A 20,565-nucleotide genomic window follows, 5' to 3' on the forward strand; every position below is an offset into this window, starting at 1 on the left:
GCTATATCTGTACAGGTACGAGGTATTTTAATACTAAATCGATATTATGTGTATTTTTGCGTTTTTATGCAACACACTTTATCGGTCATCGGTTAAAAGATCTTTTTTTAATATCAGATATGAAGCAGACAGCAACTTTATTATCTTAAATGCATTTAACCTGAGAATGTTATGATTGAATTCATTAATAATAAATGATTCCGTCAATCATAAAAATACCGAATTTATTCATGAGTATTGCTTAACTAGCATATTCCTTGAGTATAGCACCTGCCGTCACCAAACGTTGTATCTCAGAAGTGCCTTCATAAATTTCAGTGATTCGAGCATCACGATAGTGTCTTTCCGCAGCCATATCAGTTACATAACCCATTCCACCTAACACTTGTATGGCCTGGTGGGCACAGAAACTCGCAGCTTCTGATGCAGCCAATTTGCCCATCGCAGCCTCTTTTGTATACGACTGCTTGTTATCCTTTAGCCAGGCTGCACGCCACGTCAGCAAGCGGGCGGACTCCACAGCTAATGCCATGTCAGCAATCTTCTGCTGTATGAGCTGCAGTTTTGATATCGGCTTTCCGAACGCTTGTCGTTTTTGGGCGTAGTCAACTGCGAGTTCCAGAGAGGCTTGTGCAATGCCCAATGCTTGACTAGCAATGCCAATTCGGCCAGCGTCTAGAGTTTGCATGGCAATCTTAAAACCAAGTCCTGGCTCACCCAAAATGTTTTCCTTTGGAATTGCACAGTCCTCGAATATCAATTGACAAGTGGAAGATCCCCGTATTCCTAGCTTATCCTCCTTTTTTCCCAGGGAGAATCCCTTCGAGTTCTTCGGGACGATGAAAGCAGAGATGCCTTTATGTGCTAATTGCTTATTCGTCGTGGCAAAAACCACCGCGGCCTCAGCTTCAAATGCATTGGTAATCCAAGCCTTGGTGCCATTTAGAAGGAAGTGATCCCCTTTATCCTGCGCAACAGTGGAGGCGGCGCCTGCATCAGAGCCATTTCCTGGTTCAGAGAGTGCAAAGCAACCGACTCGCTCGCCCGTAGTAAATGGCGTAATATAGGCGGCCTTTTGCTTTTCATTTCCATATCCAAGCAGTGGTCCGAGATAAAGAGAATTATTCACAGACATGATAACTCCTGCGGAGGCACAACCACGAGATATTTCCTCCATTGCTATTGCATAAGCAAGGTAGTCTAGGCCAGTGCCACCTGTTGATCATTTCAATATTAAATGAGCACAAATAATTCAAAGGATATCATTATGTAAAAGGATACCAACCTAATTCCTCTGGAATTGCTACAGCCATCAGACCCAGCTCTCCCATTTGCTTAATTTGTTGCGCCGGGTAGAGATGCTCTCGATCTATCTTGGACGCGATCGGAGCAAGCTCACTGTTGGCAAAGTCTCGACAAGTCTTCTGGAGCATCTGATGGGTGTCCGAGAGTGCCGATAAGGAGGCGATCTTGCGTTGTTGGCATATCGGCGCAAGGCCCGCTGGATTAACATACAAAAATAAAAAAGGATAAGAACCAAAATTTTCCATAGAAAATTTTCCATATATGTATGTATGTAGGTGCTTGGCTCCAAAGTTCACATGTCCAGATCAATTGGCGTAGGTTAAACTTATAGATATAAATGACAATTTACATATAATTACCGATTTGCAAACTTTTCCTTAGCACAGCAGACTGCATGATAGACACTTTAGGACACTTTGTAGTATACTAAACTTTCGTCTGCAAAATGGTCTACGAAGAAGCCTTCTGATTGGAACTTCTGAACCACTTATATTTAATTAATAAAATCGTGCGCGCTGAATTAGAGTGCTGGCCGATGTCATAAAAACGCTAACAATGTGCCAGACGCTAAGTTATCGATGCATATCGCAAGGAAATTCTCACGCAAGGTAAGTTTTCGCGGTCGACTCAAAATTCAGCCGTTCAAACATTGTAATTCGCTCGATTGCCAGCCAATTTTAGCTCGTATTATTCCATAATTTCCTTAGGGTTTACTTCATGGTCCAAATAATAGTAAGATGATGTAATTGAACGTTTTGCATGGATAGTAGATAGTAACAATAATGATTGGTTGTTTAACTATCATACCTGTTGATATTGGTGGTGGACCTGAAATTTTCCGATAAGTCAAATGTATTTCCCAATAAGAACGTCATTCATACCACCACTAGCTGAGGAGTTGGGCAGCACAGCAAAATATGGCTGGTGACAATAAGTTTAATCAAAACGTACCTAAAGTTAGTGCAAATTCGTGCAACATTAAAAGCGTGCGGTAACGAAAAGTTTTATCAAGAGTGCCAAGAACAGATCTAATCCATGTTATTTTATCCGCTTATGGTATATAAATGAGTCAATGCAAGAAAAACAAATTCCAATCAGATTAACTTATGGCTCCGTTGCTATACCTATTCTCGTTTTTTTTTTAAATAAACAAACCATGCATTAATATAGTACTTGTACTTTGTATATGCTGGCAGAGCAGTGTTTTCTCACAACTCGAGAGACGTTAAAACGCTTAGAAAGCTTAAATGAAAACGGTAGTGGTATTGCGCATTCCACGCATATAGCAGCAGCAGCAGCAACCAACCAACAACAGCAACAACACAGTAAAGGTAAGCGAAAAATGTACATGAGTATGAGTGCATGGGGGTGGGCGGTCGTGGCGTAGTTAGCGACGACAGCGCACTTAATAATAACAATTGCTTCATATTGTACACACAAGTCTACATACATTTATGGAGCGTAGGCAAAACGGCAGCGGCAGCCAAACCTAAAGCAGCTTTGGAGCTCTTTTCTGGGTAGGTGGTTTGTTGTAATTCATATACGTATATGTATGCATGTATGTATATACATACATATACATAGAAACATAAACACAGAGTTCTTTCTGTTTGTGACACTTACATATGTACATATATTGCGACGAACTAAGTACTGAATGAAATTAATTTGATCGTACGGCCTCGCAAATTGCTTCTTTTTGAGTTTCTAAAAAGATGTGAGTGTGCTGTGCCAGCAAAGGGCATGTGCATGTGGCAAAGTTTAGTTGCATGTAGTAACAAATATAAATGCAGTCGAACCTCGATATTTCCAACAATTAGTGTTTATCCAATGCCAAAATAGAACAAGAACCTTTAAACAACTACCACATACTATTGTTGATTAACTCATTTATTTTAAAAGAAATCTTCACATGCCCAAATTTCGTTTTTTTTTTAGTGCAAAATGTGTTTTTATTACTTAAAGCTTAAATTCTACTAAAATGAATTATCTCAAATATTATATAGAGCGTGTTTGAAACAGATAGATTGCAAAGTTCTTGATTTCGGTCTTCATTAGTGTCTTCAATACTATATTTGTCGTATTCATCATCAGAAATTTCAATGTCGTCGTTTAACTGCTAATCAATATAATTTTTTAAATATACATGCATCCGGTAATATTTTCTGAGGGCAACACCGCTAGAGGCAGGTTATCATCTGAATCTTATGCCTTATCTTGAAGAATTTTATTCAAACTTTTGTTGAACACTTTGCCATCCAAAGCACGAGTATTCCAAGAACTAGAAACTAGAAAAAAAAAATCCTTTAAAGTCAGTCAAGAGTTCTATTTTGTAAATATTAATCACACCCTGTCAATTTTCGGTCAATCGGTATAAATCGGTGTGTTTCATATTTGCTAACAGTGTCATTATTCAAGTTATAAAATATTAGAACAAATTATTTCAACTCGTTTGAACCCCATCATCAATACAAATGCCTTTAAATATGACTGTCCAATCATTAGATTTCTATTTAATTTCCCACTAATTTAAGTAAAAACTTGTAAGCTCGCAATGTTTCGTACTTTTTAAGATAAGAAAGAAAGTGTGGTGTCCTTATTACAGTACATACAAAGGGAATGAACGTAGTACTATTATGGCATTGTCCGAACTATCGAGATAGCACCGTCTAGGTATATTCCGATTGCTGAAGTCGGTGCCAGCCACAAATTCGCTCATTGCAAATTTTATTGTTAGACTAATTGTTTTGGAAATGAAGAGCTGTGGATAAAAGCTTTAAGTGGGAAGTAAACTGGGCCTTAGAAAAAACTGGGGAGATTTAAATAGGAAAAGGTATTTATAACGAATACGAGTCGCAGTCCACTAATATCCCAATGGGCCAACACCATTTCTTTTTCGTGTACAGCTTTGTTTTCTCCACCACATGTGGGCAACTAATTTGAGTGACCAATATCCAAAACACTTGTCAGACGAAGCATGGTATAAATATTTGCTTTAACGTTGCACTTTTTCTTTTGCTTGAATATTTTTTTCGCACAGTTGGAAATGGCGACAGCACGAGGAGCTCCAGACACGATTTCATTATGCTCCACCGTCTCCAGCTGCCCCGATCGCAATGGCTTCTACGGTGGCTTTCAACGCACAGACAAACCCAAGGAGCCGCTGTCGAAAGCACAAATTATTGCACGTGAAAAAAAATGGCTCTATATGATAGATAACTGGTCCATATACATGTCAAGAAATTATAAAAAGGTAATTCATACCCATTATTACATTTCAACAAGTTCTAATCGTCTTCACACCCGCACAGATTCGCGATCGCTGTCGCAAAGGGATCCCGAAATCAGTACGACCCAAGGCCTGGTTCTATTTATCAGGTGCTTACTTGCTAAAGAAAAAGAATCCAAATATCTATAAAGAGCTGCTCGAGAAACCAGGGAATCCGGCAACTATTGAGGAAATCAAAAAGGACAAACACAGACAGTTCCCGTTCCATGAAATGTTCCTGGATGAACAAAAAGTGGGACAAATCGAGCTATTTAATGTACTGAAAGCTTATTCAATATATAACCCAAAAGTGGGCTTCTGCCAAGCGCAGGCACCGATAGCTGCGTTCCTATTGATGCATCTGCCAGCGGAGGATGCCTTCTGGGTTTTTGTAAGCGTATGTGATGTGTAAGTGCTTGAAAATCCATAGTTGTGCATGGTTCTCTAACCCCCCGACAGTTATTTGCAGGACTATTTTATTCCTGGACTCGAGGTGATACAAAACGACGCTGGTATATTGGAGGGTCTACTGAAAAAGACATGCCCTCCCGTCTACCGCCATTTGCAAAAGCACAAGGTCGAGCCTTTGCTGTACATGACCGACTGGTTTCTATGCGCCATGACCCGGACGCTGCCCTGGGAAACACTCCTGCGTGTATGGGACTGCTTTCTTGCTGAGGGTATACGCGTCATCTTCAAAGTGGCATTGGTGATCATTGGGGCCTCACTCAGTCGACACAAGGTTCGGAAGACCTGCACGGGTCTCTGTGAGACTCTCGCGGTGCTGCGTTCGCCCCCGCCACACATTATGGAGGAGGAGTTCATAATAAATAACATGATGCGTTTGAATCTGCGCGTTGAGGACTTTCAAATAGAACACACGCGCCAGAAAGCACGACGTGCCAAACAAAAAGCTCAACAGGATGGTGCTACGGGAAATGGCGACTCAAGCACAACCAATGGGCGACGAAATATGCCAACCTTGTGAACGACAAATAGTATTGTTTAGTCGTAGTCGTAATCTTCAAACTACGACAAAGGAAAGGAACATTTTTTATTAAACTAATCAATAAACGAAAAGTGCACAAACTAAACTAAATTAAAATAAAACAAAACTAAACTAAATGAAAAAACTAAGTAAATTGTTAACACTAAATTAATATTTCATTCCATAACATACTACATTAGTCATTTATTCTATTACATTTTTTTGTAAGTTAAATGAACATTTGTTAAACAAACATGTGTATTTAGCATTTGTTTATAGTTTCTGTTTTGTTTTAATGTAGTTGCAATTTTTACACGAGTGCAATTGTTTTTGCTTTTCAAAAGTATTTATTATTATATTTAACTATTTATTTTATAACAAACTCTTTAGCAGTTAATATCCGTACATATCCTATTACCATCATTTTATTTGATTGGCAGCTGCGTATTCAACATAAATGAAAGCAAAGCTTAAAGTATTGTTTATTTATATTATACTTAAAACAAACAACACATTGTATATCATTGTTTGACTAATGGAATGAAGGGGCACGTGGTGCCCAGATCTGAGAATGGTTAATAAATTTGATGATTTTTGAGAAAATGTATGAATTATTATTAAACTACTTATATTTATGTACCTTTTTGAAAATACACATGTAGTATTATATATCGACCAATATCGTATTATTTCAATTTCCCTCAACCGCTACAACAAAATAGGTTAATAAATAAAAAAAGTAAAATTTCATTATGCTTTAGTGGCTGATGCCTATAAGAAAATTCGAAAAATTTTTCCATTATGAACGACCATTGTTTTTGGTTTTGTAAACCTTCCACTTTCATGAATTTCCATCTCTTCTTAAATTTGGCAACCGCTCGTTCCCGAAATTCACGATCGCGCTCAGCTCTATTTCATACCACCACCTGACAGGCTCAGGTTATCCCTTGGAATTAATAATTTCATCTCGGCTATGTAGATATACTATATAACAAAACTTGGCCGGTTATTTATTAAACTAGCGTAGCCCAGCTGCAGCATATATGTACATAAATCATTATATTTGATATCATCATTCCTGAGGGAGTTATTGAAAAGCTACGCACCATTTCATAATTAACTCAAAACTAATAAAATGCCTATATTTTTAAAACTTCCATCCGGCACTTTCAATGAGCCTCAATCGTATAACGGTTTGAGATATCGCTGTAGAATTATATTTATTTGTATGGACTTTTTATATAAGAAATTAATGTTAAGCTACAGTGATGAACAACAAATTAGGTGTTTCCATAATTATTTTATTAAACAATTTCATTTACTGCATCTTGTTTATGCAAAATTGTCTTGTTGAGACAATTATTGCTGCATATATACTCGAGTACAGGGATTTATGAATATAATTAAGTTTTTAATCATGATTTTCGTATGTCATTTAATTTCCAATTGTTTCGCGTAATTTGTTCATTAACGGCTTTACGTAGTCTGCCTAACTTAAATAAATAAGTGTACTTTCTTAAATTAATTTCAGAGGTTAGTACTAATTTCATACCTTTTTTAATAATATTTTTTTACCTACAAATATGAGTCGAAACAGAAGCGCTAATGTCTACGAAATATATATAGATTAGTATATGTTTTAAATACTTAATATCAAATAAGAGTGAAAATTGTGTATTGCCACTGGAAGCATATTCTCAGCTATCTAGCCTAGCCTAGCAGATACTGTTCATCGAAGTCAATGTCGTTCACATCGTCAAGCAGATGAGGCGGCAAGGGCATATAGGGTCCATCATTGGGAGGAATACTGTCCTCCTCATCATCGTCCCTTAGCATTTGCATTTTGGCTTCATCTTCAGCCAACGATGGGTGTTTCTCGCGCATGTGATGCTGCAGGACCCGCATGCTGTTCATACACTTGCCGCCCTGGCACAGTTCGCAGCGTATATAGGCTGGATAGGGTAGATGTTTGAACCTATGCTGCTGCAGCACGCGAACCTTGTTTGTTTCCAGCGTCTCCTCGCATTCGGTGCATTTGTATAGAGCTTCGCCAATTTTATTGAAACACAAGGTCTCGCGCTTTCCCAGTCCATGGAAAATATTAATATGCTCGCGCCACAATGCCTTGGTGGTGAACTCATCGCCACACTGTGGACACAGCAACTGATAGGTATTCGGATTCACGTCAGTATCGTCATCGGCCTCTACAACGCTGCTGGGTTGCTCTTTTTCCTGTTCCAACTCTTGCCCCGCACACGGCTCGTCTGTGCTACTGCGCGGTTGGGTGTCACACCGGTTGGTATCGCGATTCAGATGTTTGAAGAACATTTGCTTGCGCACAAATTCGCCGCTGCAGGTCAGACATTTGAACGACCGATATGGTAGATGGCGGAATTTATGTGATTGCAGCTGGCCGATTGCGCCCTTGGTGTGCGTGACTGTCACCCGCTTGTAGCACTCCAAGCACAAATAGTGATGGTTGTCTATTTGGCGGAAGTTGAGACCTTCCCGGCTATTGTAATTGTGCTGCTCAACGATATGCTTACGCCAGAAGGCATGCGAATCAAAGTTCTTGTTACACTTGGGGCAGTAGTAGGTGATGAAGTCGAGGTCGACAGCATTGTGATAGGAAATGCTATCTTCCAGCGTATTCAGGCCGGCCGGTCGCATGGGCAACTGGCCGGGATTGGGCTTAAGGGTGCGTGCCGCCACAGCAATGGATGTAGACGATTCAGGAACAGGATCCTTAAGTAGCCGATTTTGAGCATGCAACTCACGCTCTGACGGCTGACTCTCAATAATGTTGTGACGTGTGCGCAGATGTGCGGCTATATTGGGCTTGTGGTTGTAACAAGTGCCGCAGACCAGACATTTCAGATATAAGCGATAAGGCAAATGACGAAAATGATGATCCTGCAGTCCTTTTAACTTTGAATTACACACAATGTCCCTACACACGGTGCACTGGTAACGATACTTGTCCAGTTGCCGCATATTCAAATACTGCCGTTTATCGAAGTTGTGCGCCTCATTGATGTGGCGCCGCCACTCGAACTGTGTCTTGTACTCCTCACCACAGGAGGGACACAAGAAAATGTAGTTCTGTTCAATAGTTCGGCCACTAGCACTGCTTACCGCTGGTTCAGCGGTTTCCGAACTATCTAATTTTTCCATGAAATCGTGTTCCTCACTGATGTGCGTTTTAAGAGCCACTTGCGTGGAAAACAGGGATCCACAGTCCACACACTTGTAACGATTGGGACTGGCACTGCCATAGCTTCGGCTATAATTGGTAGCAGTGTCCCTGTTCATCACTGTATAATCCTCCTCATCCGCCTGCATTTGCTCACCAAAATCATTGTCCTCGTTGGGCGGCGGCGACCCTTCATCATCCAAGTAAATAATCTCATACGTTTCATTTGCCACTGTTACAATCTGTTTGCGTGGCTGCTTAACCGGAGGCAGAGTTGAAGGAGTTGCCATTTTGCGGGGCTCATAGCCAACGCGGTGGTAAGTGGCCAAATGTTTGACCAGACCCTTGCGATCCGTGTAGGACTTAAAGCACTTGCGACAGCGTGCGAACGCCTTGTGGGGTAGATGCGTTATGCGATGCTGTTGCGCATTTTGTATGCCATACGCATTTGTTATAATCTTGTCACATTCTGTGCACTTTAGCTGCCGGTCGTTTATCACCTCAAAGTTTAGCTTCGATAGATCATTCATATCATGCGCCCTTACAACGTGCGTGCGCCATTGCTTTTTCTCTTGAAACTCCTTGCCACACTGTGGACAGAGGTAGTCGATGTGCGGCTCGAAAAAATCGTCCGCAGATATATGGCGTCCTCCTCGACGGGGCAGGTCCCAATTCTGCAGCTGCGAGTCATCGTCCAGGTCATTCACATTGTCGTTAACTTCACCATCTCCTTCCCCGTCACCTCCAGCCACGTCGTCCTGTACCAATGTTTCCAAATTATGCTTCTTAAGCAAGTGATCAACCAGCAAGTGGTGCTCTGCATATCCCTTATAGCAAAGCTTGCAGCGCAGCCATTCCTGGTGTGGTAAATGACTGAATTTGTGCTGACGCAGAGCCTTAATAGTATTCGGCTGCACAAACTGTGAATAGAGCAGAAATTGCTGTCATGTAGGATCGGCCACAATTTAGTAAATACCTACCTTGTTGCACTCAATGCATTGCATTTGCATGTCAACACTGCGAAAGTTCAGACCTCGTCGGCTGACAAAATCGTGAACGAACTCAATGTGCTGACTCCACTGCGCCTGTGTATCACATTCAGTTGCGCATTCCGGGCACATATAGTGTATATAATCTTCACATATATCAGCCGCAGTGCCTCCACCATTGGCCCCAGAGGCCGTTGCGTTACGTTTTTTCTTGTTCGATGCCTGCGACGAGCTGCGACTCTGTTCGTCATCAATAAATGTGGACAAGCCGAACGTGGGTTCATCCATATCCGGTTCCAGCACTTCATTTTTTACTTCAATGTTGTCGTCTTCTTCATCATCATACATCCTCTTTTTGCCACCTAGGTCCTCCGTTTGTGGTTCCCTAACGCGCGTCTTTTTCCCCGCGTGGTAATCGTCCTGACACGGTGATCGCATCATGGCAACCACCTCGTCGCAATGCGTCATACGCAAATGTACCATTAAATCCTGCCTGTATTTGTACTCCCGCTTGCAGATGTAACATTTCGTACATCGAAATGGTAAATGCGTAAATTTGTGCTTCAAGAGATTCTCCCTGCTGTGCATGGCTATGTGTTTGTTGCACTCCAAGCACCGGTGGTACAGCTTATCGATGGCCACAAAGTTCAGGCCCCGGCGCGTATTGTACTGGTGAGATTGATTCATATGGCGCTTCCAAAGATCCTGTTGCCGATACTCGGAACCGCATGCCGGACAAATATAAATAACCCCAAGCTCGTAATTTATCGGTATTCCGTTCTCGTCTGTCGCATTAATCTGGGACGTTGTGGGACGCATTGGCACCACAGACATTCGAAGTTCCTTCGGACGCGTCATAGACATAGAACTGCCCAGCGATGCGGGAAGTGATTGGCGTTGCATAGGAATTGAGGCAGACGCAGGTGGCGGAGGTGGTAATGGCGACGGTTCAGCAATACTCACAATTGGTTCCAGCTCGAAGTCAAAAATGGCATCATCGTCGGGTTCTGCCACATTCTTAGCCTTTCTTTTCTCTTCACCATCCCCACCATCGTCCTCGTCGACGGGAAAAGTCTTGCCATTACTATTTCCCAAGTCGGTTTCAATGTCTCCAAATTGTTCGTTTAAGCTGTTTTCTCCTTCAACAAAGTCGGAGGAAAACATTGAAGTCCACAGGTCCATACCCTCCATTATGTGTACATATGAATGTATGAGTGTAAGTGTGTATGGCTAGAACTGGTAGTTTTTTCGCCCTCTTCACAATTTGGCCGCTTGTTACTTCTTTTCACTTTCCCAGCACAACTATGGCTATCAAGCGTTCAATGCGGTATGCTGCCTTCATTTTAATTGCATTTGCACGCATGGCGTTTTATTCAATTGAAGTATATTTATGTGAATATATTTGCACTTGCAAAGTTTTTTTTAAAGTTTTCATCTGTCTCCGTCTGCAAAATTCAGAGCCATTTTGTTTGCGGCGTCGAAAACTTCCGTGCCGTGTATTTTTAGTTGCGCCGTCAATACTTCCAACGTTGATTGATTGGTCGGTCAAGAGGTACTACAGATCATTTCATCCTTCCTGTCACAACATAATCAACAAATAGATGTAAGTTGTGAAAGCTATGCTTTACAAGTCGTATTCTGATTTTATCATTAACTATTTGTTGCAACGCGTTGCCATAATATGGCAGCATGCAGCGCCGTTGTTCGATTTTTGCGCAGCATCACACCGGCGTTGCCAGATCATTTGGTTGCGTATTGCAACAGCCATCGAAGACTCTGCACAAAAACAACGATTGGCTTTAGACAACAAATGGACCACATAATACCTCCAAAAGAGTACCACTGGCAGCCGGGAAATCTTATAAGTCAAAACTTCAAATTGGGCAACAACGGACACATATGCGTAGTATTGAACCGACGAATACAAGTTCCCTCGCACGTGGTTAAGCTGTTGTGGAAAAATGGTAAAGTAAATAAACAAAAAGATCAACTTGCTTGTGGCCTTGTGAACCTGAAAGGCTGATTATATTCGTCTCTATTCCCATAGCAACAGTGCGATGTGCTGTTGATGGTGGCTCCAACCACTGGAGAGACTTTGTGTTGGCAGAAGGTATAAACAGTAGCTCTAAGAGTACATCAGCCACATCGCTTGAACCCCTTGATGTGATAACCGGCGATTTTGATTCGATAACGGAAGAAACTGTGGAGTTTTTTAAAACGACGCCCAAAATACACACACCCGACCAGGATGCTACAGATTTTACTAAAGCTTTGAATGTGCTTCAGCCGGTAATGACGCAGCGAAAAGTGCAGGATGTAGTCGTTTTTCATGACTGCTCAGGGCGCTTAGATCAGGTGATGGCCAACCTAAACACGCTTTATAAAGTACAAAAGGAGAACTGCAATGTGTACCTGCTGAGCGGCAATTCGGTGACCTGGTTGTTGCGGCCTGGTAAGCATACTATACAAGTTCCATTGGATTTAGTTACCAGCCAGCGTTGGTGCTCTCTAATGCCAGTGGGCGCTTCAGCGCACAATGTGACCACCACCGGTCTTAAATGGAACTTATGTAAGTTTTTACACAAATATATTTGTATGTTCAATTTAAGCAAAGCATCAGATAATTTTCTTCCTTCAGACCACGCACATATGGAGTTTGGCGGCATGGTGAGCACTTCGAACACCTATTCAACAGAGTTTGTGCAAATTGAAACGGACAGTAATTTGATTTGGTCCATGGGTGCTTACGACTTTGAAGAGAAGGTCCGCCTCACCGCAAAGTAGACAAAGAATGAGTGCTTAAAGGGGGCTTTAAATACTTAAGTGATCGGTGTAAGGCTTAATATATATTAAGCTATAATAGACAATGAATTAGCTTTAACATCTACGCAAGCCGCTTTATTTTTCTTTATACAAAAAATTAAGATTAAAAGTTGTGAATTCACAGACAGCATTGCATATTTAACGTGAACCGGGTAAAGGCATCAATTGAAAACCACTACTGGTACCTGTCTTCTTACCAATCCAGCCGCTGGACCCAGAGCCGGTACCACCACCACGTTTGGTCGACGAACGTGCCCCTCTGCTGCTGCGGGTCGCCTTATTTCCTGCTGATGGCGATCTAGTGGTGCTTGTACTACTTCTGTACTTCTTGGCAGCGCCTGCAGTGCGGCCTCGCCCCACTCGTTTTCGTTTACCGCCGCGGGTGCCGCCGCCGCCCTTATCACCTTGTAATGCTGCCTCACGGTCCCAATCGTCGTTACCGAAATTTTGTCTACTTTCACCGATAGTGGTAGTTGCTGTAGCAGAACCTGAAGCAGCCGCCTCCTCTTCATCATCCATGGCAAGCAGCATACAGAGCTTCTCTGAGGCATAGTTGCGGGTAATTTCCAAGAGCTTGGCACCATATTTATCGAAATTCGCTTTGGTAACGTGTGGCATAGCGCACATATCCTTTTCCGTCTCCGGCAACTGTTCGGCCATAGCCTTAAGCGCCTGCATGTTCATTATACTGGCCATGGTAACGTTACGCGCTGCTGCTATGGTGCGGCACAGATCCAGAAGATCATTATAACAGCGCTCCTGTATATCACGAAAGTCCAGTCCGGCCTTCGCTCCAGCGGTAGCCGGAGCCGAATCAGATACGGTGGCCACTGTGCGAGCGCCACGCTTGCGCATGAGAGCAAACAATATGCTTGGTTTTCCATTCATTAGTTCACTAATGCGTGGTCCCAAGTACAAATAGGCCTGTGGTATGTCTTGGGTGAAGATGAGGTCTTCCCGCAGGTAGCCATCGATTACCATACGCCGCAGTAGCCGCTGCACATCCATCTTATCCCAATCCTTCATTGCACCATGATGGGGCGTTTTATTATGCCCGAAATCTACAATCTTTTTAATCATGGAACCCTTAAGGACATCGGCCACATGTAGCAGGGTAAAGCGCGAGCGACCGCTGCATATATCCTTTACAGCAAGTGCCACCTTTCGACACTGCTCCAGCACATCTATCTGCTGGAAATCTTCCTTTTTTATGCAATTATCACAGGCTGAGCGCCGGTTCTCCAGACACTGCTCGCTGGTGAAGTGTTCTCCAAAGTAATCCAATTGCAAAGCACGCCGGCAGTCGGTGATGTTCTCGCAGTAGCCAACAATACGATATAAATTATCAATGTGCATTTTTTTCACATCATAGCGCAGCGCACGATCCACTGGAATTGGGTTACAAGTATTAGCTGGCGGTCGGTTAGATATTTATTTTTGTACTTACTGTCCAACATTTTCTTGAGGCGCAACATATCGGAGTAATTATAATAGAGTATGCAATCGGCCAGGTCCCCATCGCGACCAGCGCGTCCCGCCTCCTGATAGTAGCCTTCAATCGACTTTGGCAGCGAATAGTGAAGAACAAAGCGAACATCGGGCTTATCGATGCCCATGCCAAAGGCTATAGTGGCGCAAATAACACGCACCTTATTCATTAGCCAATCCCTCTGTCTCGATTCACGCTCCGTATCCGATAGACCGGCGTGGTAGGCCGCCGATCTTATGCCGTTGCTGCACATTTTCTTCGCCACATCCTCGCACTCCTTGCGCGATAAGCAATAGATAATGCCACTAGCTGTACTCGGACGTGTTTTAATATAGCCGCTAATGTCGTCTAATGTGGCTACACCATGCTTGGGCAATACTTTATAGCGCAAATTGCTGCGATTAAAGCTGGAAAGAAACCACTTGCAATGGCTTAGATTCAGCTGCTGTATGATGTCCAAACGGACACGCGGAGTGGCTGTGGCTGTCAGCGCCATCGTCGGCACATTGGGAAAACGTTTGCGCAGAATCCCGAGCTTTTTATAGTCGGGCCTAAAGTCGTGACCCCATTGCGAAACACAGTGCGCTTCGTCGATCACAAAGCGACTGATGTAATTGTTCTCATGTAGTTTATCGAGCATGTCCTGGAAACGTGGAGAGCTGCTTATTTTTTCTGGCGTAACATAAAGCAGCTTGATGAGGGGAGGCCGTTGGCTAAGGTCGTTGTATACGGTGCGCGCTGCCTCTAACGTTTGTTCCCCGGACAGGCTCGTAGCGTAAATCTGCAAAGATTAAGAAAATAAATATACTCGTAATTATTCCAATTACCAGCTTTGATCAATCAACTGAGCGAACTTACATCCAGGGAGGCCAACTTATTTACTTGATCAAAGATTAATGACTTCAGAGGACTTATAACAATAGTAACTCCTTCCGTAAGGATGGCAGGAAGTTGGTAACAGAGGGATTTACCGCCTCCGGTGGGCATGAGTACAAAGCAGTCCTTGCCAAGCAATGTGGCATTAATCACCTGCAACTGATTGGGTCGGAAACTCTTTAGACCAAAGTTATAGCCAAGTGCGGTCATGAGACGCGTAGAGTGCTCGAAATGCTGACCATCAAACTCCCCGGTTACGCCATCATTATGCACATTATTATGAAAATTTCCGGACAAGCTATTCGTCTGGGTAGCATTAGCTTTGGGAGCAGAGCTACAGCTGGAAACAGGCTTTTCAGAGCTCACGGCTTTGGAGGACTGCACTTGAGACGCTGCTAATTCATAAACTCTTTCAAACTCGGCTTCATCGTAAACTGGAAAGCCCTCGTCATCCAGAGTTGCCCCGGCTTTGGAGTTGGTTGGATATGTTATATTGCGATCGGACTTTTCTGCAGCGTTTGAAGTTTTTTTTTTTTCCTCAAAGTCTCTATATGCATAATTATTGTACACAGATTTTCGTCCATTTAGCGAGTCATGCTCATCAGCTATTTCCGCTAAGACATCATCCAAATCATCGTCAGACTCTAATACAGTCTGCTTAAATTTGGATGGCTGCGCTTTATCGGAGCCCAATGTGATGCTGTTATCATTATCCGACCCTTCGCACAGATCGTAAACCATAGATCCGTGCGGACGAATATCTGTTTGCTTTTGCGGCTTTTTAAGTGTCGATGTATGCGTTGAATTTACTGCAATATTCTGATCTGTTCTAGGGGCGGGTATAAGGTCATCCAAATCATCAGGTGCCTCATTCACATAACTTGTTGGATTCTGTTTTTGCTGTTCCTCCAGAATTTCTTGTTCCGCCAGTTCTAGTTCATCACTGTAAGCATCCGGTATGCACTCCTCGCGCTCGCGTTGTACCTTTGCTGTCCTAATTTGTAGCAGCTCCATTTTCTCCTTCATCTTCTGACGCATAAACTTTAATTTAAGAAATGTGTTTGTCTCAAAACCTGAAACTTCGTTGAACCACGAAGCAGGTATTTGGTCCAAAAGCTCGCAGTACTTTTCCATAAGCTCCATATACGTTGACTTACAGCAGTTGAAAGTGGCCTTTAGAATATGTTCATTGTTCTCAATATTATCAACCTTAAGATTGTCATTTTGCGCTAGATTGTGCAAATAGTCAACCAGCGTGCTATCAAAGACAACGCTTATTTTCGGTGTTGTAGCTGCAGGTGGAGTTAAAGACTCTTTCAAAGGACCCTTATTCTCTTGGCTACAACCATGTTTTTGCGGTTTAGTAGGACTTTTCACTGCCTTCTGTGGCATTTGCTTTTCCTTTGAATCTAGCTCATAGGGATTTTGTGTTTGTTTTACCATCAAATCAAAGCTGTCATCCAGGTTAGTACTGGCATTTGAAGAATTTGGTGTTATATTCTCCGACTGTTGAGACTTGATGGAGGTGGAAAGCGATAATCGTGGTGTTAGCTTAAGCTTATCAATGTGCCCATTAAGCTTAGCCAGAGTCGCCTGATAGTTTACATCCTGTTTTAGTATATCATCCAAATTTTCAAATTTCAATTTTGGTGTTGAATCAGTAGCTGGTTTAGTTTCTTCAGTTGCTCGAGTAGATTCCTTTTTTAATTGAATACAAGGATTAGGAGGCGATTGAGTAGCATTTTTAAAGCTGTACTTTTTAATGAGCGTAGTATTATTGACAGGGGCCGGAAGATCATCATCGGAGGACGAGTCGAGATATATTGGATTGCAGACCTTTGACGGTATTGTCCTTACATGAGGTTTATCTAAACGCAGAAATTAGTTAACAAATGTAAATACATACATACATTTGTCTGCATTCTGAACACACACCTTTCGACTGGCTCTGTCCTAGGCCCAGAAAAGAGCTCATTGAGAGCTGTTTTCTACTCTCCCTAGGCATGTTTTATTGCTGGTGACATTTGTAAATAAATAAATTAATTTATAGCCACAAACTGACACAATGTTCGCCTCATATCTTTGAAAAAGGCGCACGACGCTAAATCCAGCTGAAGAAACAACAATCATATGGTTACGGAGCTGCCAGACCGCTGATATTCCATCATTACCCCTACAAGAGCCGCTTACCGCGCAATTTGTAAGAATTTGGAGCACGACATGCGTTGATCAATTTATAATAAGTTCCGTTGCACCGGTAAGAATTGAAATGCCGCTAACTGTGGAATGCGCAAAAAGGAGTTCAATTCTGCCCTTATTGATGGATCAAGTTTTCAAGAAGTTTACACGGGAAAGTAGCGGAAGTCTAACAAAACGTAATAATAATAACCTTCGTACATACATACATACATATGTATCTACAAAAGTGTATGGGGCTGCCTATTCATAAGACTTTTTATTTCAGGGGAACGAAGACTCCTATTTGTTGAATTGAATGCTTTGTTGAACAAGAGTCTTTTAGAACGTGCCCTTCGTCTTCTTGATGAATGGATATTCGTCGTTTACTATTCACAGGTACAAGGTGGTGTGGATTTAATAAGTGTCTCTGCTACAGCATTCTTGAATATTTTCTAACCTTCAGAATCGACTGAACAGCATAGTTGAGCTCAGCAGCAAGCGAAAAAAATTAGACGTGGTACGCGTTATACCAGACATTAATTATTGCAAGTGTGGATTCTTCCAGCGTAGTGTTCTTCAGCTAACCGGCGAAAATAGCGACCGATGTGATCCGGAGATTACCTGCGAACATGTCTTAGCAGTCCGTCTACATCATGTTTTAAATCGACAGTGCTCTAAGCAGGTACTAAGTTCGGATGACTTTATGGCGTACTTGTGTGACGTTTTCGAAGACCAAGCCGAAACTTGATAAACTAGAAAAATGGAACTGAATCTTATTTTGTTTATTCCCAATAGTGCTGCCACCCTGTAAACTGTATGGTATAATATAGAGTAAAACTAAATAATAATAAAGTAGTTTTTCTTCCTTCCCGACATTTTATGGAGCTACTCAAAAAATTTACCAAAAATACAGTTACAATTACAATAAGTCTCAATCCTGTTAATAGGATTTAAAACCAAGTGGCACCACAATTGCAGTTGTTATCGGTGTGGCCAGAAATGTTTCGATAAGTCTGGGCGATGTTTTGTTTTTAATTTGTCGTGGTCGTGCACTCGAACACTTTTATTATGATAGTGCGAAGTATTGTTTAATACATCAGTTGTAATAGTTTTGGCGTTTTGGAGATCGTTATTTTTCCGAGCAGAAAAAAGAATCCGCTGTATTTAATTAATATTCTAAGATATACAAAATAGCAAGTGCTTGGACCGAAGTACAGAAATTACTTAATATTATTTACAAATCAGGACGGTTTATGCCGACAGGCGACATCAGGAACACAAATGGATATTGGCGAGCTATTGGCTTTTAAAGTAAGTATAAGTTATGTGCGTACCATACATAGTTGCAGGACACGCCCAGTAATGTCTATTATGTACCCATACATACATACTATGTGGCATTTCAACGTGCGCGTTAGACAGGCCGGCTCTATGGTGACATACATAGTATGTGTGTACATCTGTGTGTTGTTATGCATTTTCATACTATATTTGGGTCTATAATTTAATAAAGAACATAATATTTATAGCCGGAGCAGACACCAAAGCGGCCTCACGACGATGATGATGACTTTCCTGTACCAGAGTCGAACAGTATAGGTACAGACGATTTGCGTCGAGGAGGTGATGAAAAGGCTAAGCGTATGCGGCGCATTGCAGATGCCAAGGAGACGGCTAATTACAGCAAGCCGCAAAATACCAATGCCAGTGTAAGTGCATTTGAGTTTGATCCCGAACTGACTGAGGAGGAGCGGGAAAAGATTTTAAAATATGTCGAAAGTGAAGAGGCGGAAGGTGAAGCTTTAGATGAACAGGGCTTAAAAAAACTGATACTTGTGTTTGAGAAACGAAACCTTAAAAACCAAGAGATGAGAATTAAGTTCGCTGATAATCCAGAAAAATTCATGGACTCTGAAGTGGAACTTCATACCGTCATACAAGATCTAAAGGCAGTGGCCACAGTTCCGGACTTGTACCCACTTTTAGTTGAACTACATGGTCTACACAGTCTTCTGGAGTTGTTGGCGCATCAAAACACAGACATATCTGTGGCCATTGTTGATCTGCTTCAGGAGCTTACCGATGTAGATATATTGGGTGAAAGCAGTGAAGGAGCCGGGGCTCTTATTGATGCACTCCGCAAGGAGCAGATCTGCGCACTACTTGTGCAAAATCTTGAACGCCTAAACGAGCAGGTTAAAGAAGAAGCCGATGGCGTTCACAATACACTGGCGATTGTGGAGAATCTGACTGAAATCGAAGGCGACTTCGTGCGGCAGGCGGCTGAGCAGGGCCTGTTGGCCTGGCTTCTGAAGCGCCTAAAAGGCAAATCTCCATTTGATCCCAATAAGCTATATTGTAGCGAAATTCTATCGATACTCATTCAGACTGAAAATGAAAATCGTCTCCTGTTTGGCGCTCTTGATGGCGTTGATGTCCTTTTGCAACAGCTGGCTGTCTACAAACGAAACGATCCGGCCAGTAACGAAGAACAGGAATATATGCAGAATCTATTCAATTGCATGTGCTCGGCGCTGATGGCTCGCGAAAACCGTGATCGTTTCCTTAACGGTGAGGGTCTGCAACTAATGAATTTGATGTTACGTGAAAAGAAAATGTCACGCAACGGCTCTCTAAAAGTACTTGATCATGCAATGGCTGGACAGGATGGGCGTGAAAATTGCAACAAGTTTGTTGAGATACTGGGATTGCGCACAATTTTTCCGCTCTTCATGAAAACACCAAAGCGGAATAAGCTGCGTCTTCTGTCAGCCGACGAGCACGAGGAGCATGTGGCCTCAGTTATAGCCTCGATGTTGCGAAACTGCAAAGGCACTCAACGACAGCGTATGCTAGCTAAATTCACCGAGAATGATCACGAGAAGGTTGATCGCCTGCTGGAGCTGCATTTGAAGTATCTGGCAAAGGTTGAGGCCATCGATAAGGAAATTGATCAGCAACCAAAGGTGTGTTACATGTTGTTGTTTAATTGTCCAATCGTATTCTTATTTCTAAACTATTTTGCTGGCAGGATTCTAGCATTGATGAGGACGAGGAAGCGGAGAACAATTATATCAAGCGACTAACTGGCGGTCTTTTTACGCTACAGCGCATCGATTACATACTGCTAGAAGTTAGCGCCACTTCAGAGACTGTCAAACAACGCGTGCTACAAATTTTAAATTTGCGAGGTGCGTCGATGAAGACAATCCGAAGCATAATGCGGGAGTATGCTGGCAATCTCGGCGATGGCGACACAGATTGGCGAGAACAGGAACAGTCCCATATATTATCTCTAGTCGATCGTTTCTAAGCAACCTCAAACACAACAATAACACCAATCTAAATTAATAATTAATTGTATTTAAATAAAAAAGATGTCTCTTTGCTGAATGAGATTTCAAAAGGCCGGTATTATCTGGTCAACTTTAATTCATTTATCAAATTTGATAAAGT

General features: G+C 42.2%; 7 protein-coding genes across 10 annotated transcripts; 4 read left to right on the forward strand and 3 right to left on the reverse strand.

Moving 5' to 3' along the window:
* Positions 1-198: 198 nt before the first annotated feature.
* On the reverse strand, positions 199-1,821 carry LOC115623707 (short-chain specific acyl-CoA dehydrogenase, mitochondrial). Its single transcript, XM_030518186.1, has 3 exons — positions 1,665-1,821; positions 1,286-1,501; positions 199-1,215 (listed from the first exon to the last, which is right to left on the reverse strand). Exons 1-3 carry the CDS (start codon positions 1,699-1,701, stop codon positions 242-244), a joined length of 1,227 nt encoding a protein of 408 aa, XP_030374046.1. The 5' UTR covers positions 1,702-1,821; the 3' UTR covers positions 199-241.
* A 377-nt stretch (positions 1,822-2,198) lies between these two features.
* On the forward strand, positions 2,199-6,230 carry LOC115623619 (TBC1 domain family member whacked). 3 transcript variants are annotated; one of them, XM_030518040.1, is made up of 5 exons: positions 2,199-2,361; positions 2,502-2,636; positions 4,346-4,558; positions 4,617-4,981; positions 5,033-5,561. In XM_030518040.1, the coding sequence occupies exons 3-5, from the start codon at positions 4,352-4,354 to the stop codon at positions 5,559-5,561; spliced, it is 1,101 nt and encodes a 366-aa protein (XP_030373900.1). In that variant the 5' UTR covers positions 2,199-2,361; positions 2,502-2,636; positions 4,346-4,351. The 3 variants fall into 3 exon arrangements, with proteins under 3 accessions (XP_030373900.1, XP_030373899.1, XP_030373901.1); XM_030518039.1 differs by having other exon boundaries at positions 2,201-2,636; positions 5,033-6,230; XM_030518041.1 differs by lacking the exons at positions 2,199-2,361; positions 2,502-2,636 and adding an exon at positions 2,705-2,822.
* A 713-nt stretch (positions 6,231-6,943) lies between these two features.
* On the reverse strand, positions 6,944-11,347 carry LOC115624376 (zinc finger protein Xfin). The gene is made up of 2 exons (XM_030519077.1): positions 9,735-11,347; positions 6,944-9,674 (listed from the first exon to the last, which is right to left on the reverse strand). The coding sequence occupies exons 1-2, from the start codon at positions 10,932-10,934 to the stop codon at positions 7,272-7,274; spliced, it is 3,603 nt and encodes a 1,200-aa protein (XP_030374937.1). The 5' UTR covers positions 10,935-11,347; the 3' UTR covers positions 6,944-7,271.
* Positions 11,274-12,693, forward strand: LOC115624377 (thiamin pyrophosphokinase 1). Of its 2 annotated transcripts, XM_030519079.1 has the most exons (4): positions 11,274-11,346; positions 11,432-11,707; positions 11,791-12,312; positions 12,382-12,693. In XM_030519079.1, the coding sequence occupies exons 2-4, from the start codon at positions 11,554-11,556 to the stop codon at positions 12,525-12,527; spliced, it is 822 nt and encodes a 273-aa protein (XP_030374939.1). In that variant the 5' UTR covers positions 11,274-11,346; positions 11,432-11,553; the 3' UTR covers positions 12,528-12,693. The 2 variants fall into 2 exon arrangements, with proteins under 2 accessions (XP_030374939.1, XP_030374938.1); XM_030519078.1 differs by lacking the exon at positions 11,274-11,346 and having other exon boundaries at positions 11,425-11,707.
* On the reverse strand, positions 12,617-17,001 carry LOC115624375 (Bloom syndrome protein homolog). Its single transcript, XM_030519076.1, has 4 exons — positions 16,867-17,001; positions 14,914-16,799; positions 14,014-14,836; positions 12,617-13,954 (listed from the first exon to the last, which is right to left on the reverse strand). The coding sequence occupies exons 1-4, from the start codon at positions 16,934-16,936 to the stop codon at positions 12,705-12,707; spliced, it is 4,029 nt and encodes a 1,342-aa protein (XP_030374936.1). The 5' UTR covers positions 16,937-17,001; the 3' UTR covers positions 12,617-12,704.
* Positions 17,002-17,095: 94 nt separating this feature from the next.
* On the forward strand, positions 17,096-17,924 carry LOC115624378. The gene is made up of 3 exons (XM_030519081.1): positions 17,096-17,306; positions 17,396-17,505; positions 17,573-17,924. Exons 1-3 carry the CDS (start codon positions 17,201-17,203, stop codon positions 17,855-17,857), a joined length of 501 nt encoding a protein of 166 aa, XP_030374941.1. The 5' UTR covers positions 17,096-17,200; the 3' UTR covers positions 17,858-17,924.
* Positions 17,925-18,123: 199 nt separating this feature from the next.
* On the forward strand, positions 18,124-20,541 carry LOC115624346 (beta-catenin-like protein 1). The gene is made up of 3 exons (XM_030518997.1): positions 18,124-18,420; positions 18,639-20,075; positions 20,141-20,541. The coding sequence occupies exons 1-3, from the start codon at positions 18,391-18,393 to the stop codon at positions 20,420-20,422; spliced, it is 1,749 nt and encodes a 582-aa protein (XP_030374857.1). The 5' UTR covers positions 18,124-18,390; the 3' UTR covers positions 20,423-20,541.
* Positions 20,542-20,565: the final 24 nt, after the last annotated feature.

The sequence above is a fragment of the Scaptodrosophila lebanonensis genome, unplaced genomic scaffold (genome assembly GCF_003285725.1).
Source record: "Scaptodrosophila lebanonensis strain 11010-0011.00,11010-0021.00 unplaced genomic scaffold, SlebRS2 tig00000053-arrow-pilon, whole genome shotgun sequence".
Taxonomy (NCBI): domain Eukaryota; kingdom Metazoa; phylum Arthropoda; class Insecta; order Diptera; family Drosophilidae; genus Scaptodrosophila; species Scaptodrosophila lebanonensis.

What these genes read in the sequence shown, in the direction of transcription:
- LOC115623707 (XM_030518186.1), bottom strand. Translation starts at nt 1,701, where the DNA reads ATGCAGTCTGCTGTGCTAAGGAAAAGTTTGCAAATCG. An exon ending in AAGGAAAAGTTTGCAAATCG is followed by an intron (nt 1,502 to 1,664) that starts GTAATTATATGT and finishes ATGTTAATCCAG; the next exon opens with CGGGCCTTGCGCCGATATGC. An exon ending in AGCAATTCCAGAGGAATTAG is followed by an intron (nt 1,216 to 1,285) that starts GTTGGTATCCTT and finishes AATGATCAACAG; the next exon opens with GTGGCACTGGCCTAGACTAC.
- LOC115623619 (XM_030518040.1), top strand. Translation starts at nt 4,352, where the DNA reads ATGGCGACAGCACGAGGAGCTCCAGACACGATTTCATTATGCTCCACC. An exon ending in TGTCAAGAAATTATAAAAAG is followed by an intron (nt 4,559 to 4,616) that starts GTAATTCATACC and finishes ACACCCGCACAG; the next exon opens with ATTCGCGATCGCTGTCGCAA. An exon ending in TTTGTAAGCGTATGTGATGT is followed by an intron (nt 4,982 to 5,032) that starts GTAAGTGCTTGA and finishes ACCCCCCGACAG; the next exon opens with TTATTTGCAGGACTATTTTA.
- LOC115624376 (XM_030519077.1), bottom strand. Translation starts at nt 10,934, where the DNA reads ATGGAGGGTATGGACCTGTGGACTTCAATGTTTTCCTCCGACTTTGTT. An exon ending in AATGCATTGAGTGCAACAAG is followed by an intron (nt 9,675 to 9,734) that starts GTAGGTATTTAC and finishes CTCTATTCACAG; the next exon opens with TTTGTGCAGCCGAATACTAT.
- LOC115624377 (XM_030519078.1), top strand. Translation starts at nt 11,425, where the DNA reads ATGGCAGCATGCAGCGCCGTTGTTCGATTTTTGCGCAGCATCACACCG. An exon ending in TAAGCTGTTGTGGAAAAATG is followed by an intron (nt 11,708 to 11,790) that starts GTAAAGTAAATA and finishes CTATTCCCATAG; the next exon opens with CAACAGTGCGATGTGCTGTT. An exon ending in CGGTCTTAAATGGAACTTAT is followed by an intron (nt 12,313 to 12,381) that starts GTAAGTTTTTAC and finishes TTCTTCCTTCAG; the next exon opens with ACCACGCACATATGGAGTTT.
- LOC115624375 (XM_030519076.1), bottom strand. Translation starts at nt 16,936, where the DNA reads ATGCCTAGGGAGAGTAGAAAACAGCTCTCAATGAGCTCTTTTCTGGGC. An exon ending in AGGACAGAGCCAGTCGAAAG is followed by an intron (nt 16,800 to 16,866) that starts GTGTGTGTTCAG and finishes TTCTGCGTTTAG; the next exon opens with ATAAACCTCATGTAAGGACA. An exon ending in ATAAGTTGGCCTCCCTGGAT is followed by an intron (nt 14,837 to 14,913) that starts GTAAGTTCGCTC and finishes TAATCTTTGCAG; the next exon opens with ATTTACGCTACGAGCCTGTC.
- LOC115624378 (XM_030519081.1), top strand. Translation starts at nt 17,201, where the DNA reads ATGCCGCTAACTGTGGAATGCGCAAAAAGGAGTTCAATTCTGCCCTTA. An exon ending in TAGCGGAAGTCTAACAAAAC is followed by an intron (nt 17,307 to 17,395) that starts GTAATAATAATA and finishes TTTTTATTTCAG; the next exon opens with GGGAACGAAGACTCCTATTT. An exon ending in TCGTCGTTTACTATTCACAG is followed by an intron (nt 17,506 to 17,572) that starts GTACAAGGTGGT and finishes TCTAACCTTCAG; the next exon opens with AATCGACTGAACAGCATAGT.
- LOC115624346 (XM_030518997.1), top strand. Translation starts at nt 18,391, where the DNA reads ATGGATATTGGCGAGCTATTGGCTTTTAAA. An exon ending in GCGAGCTATTGGCTTTTAAA is followed by an intron (nt 18,421 to 18,638) that starts GTAAGTATAAGT and finishes TAATATTTATAG; the next exon opens with CCGGAGCAGACACCAAAGCG. An exon ending in AAATTGATCAGCAACCAAAG is followed by an intron (nt 20,076 to 20,140) that starts GTGTGTTACATG and finishes TTTTGCTGGCAG; the next exon opens with GATTCTAGCATTGATGAGGA.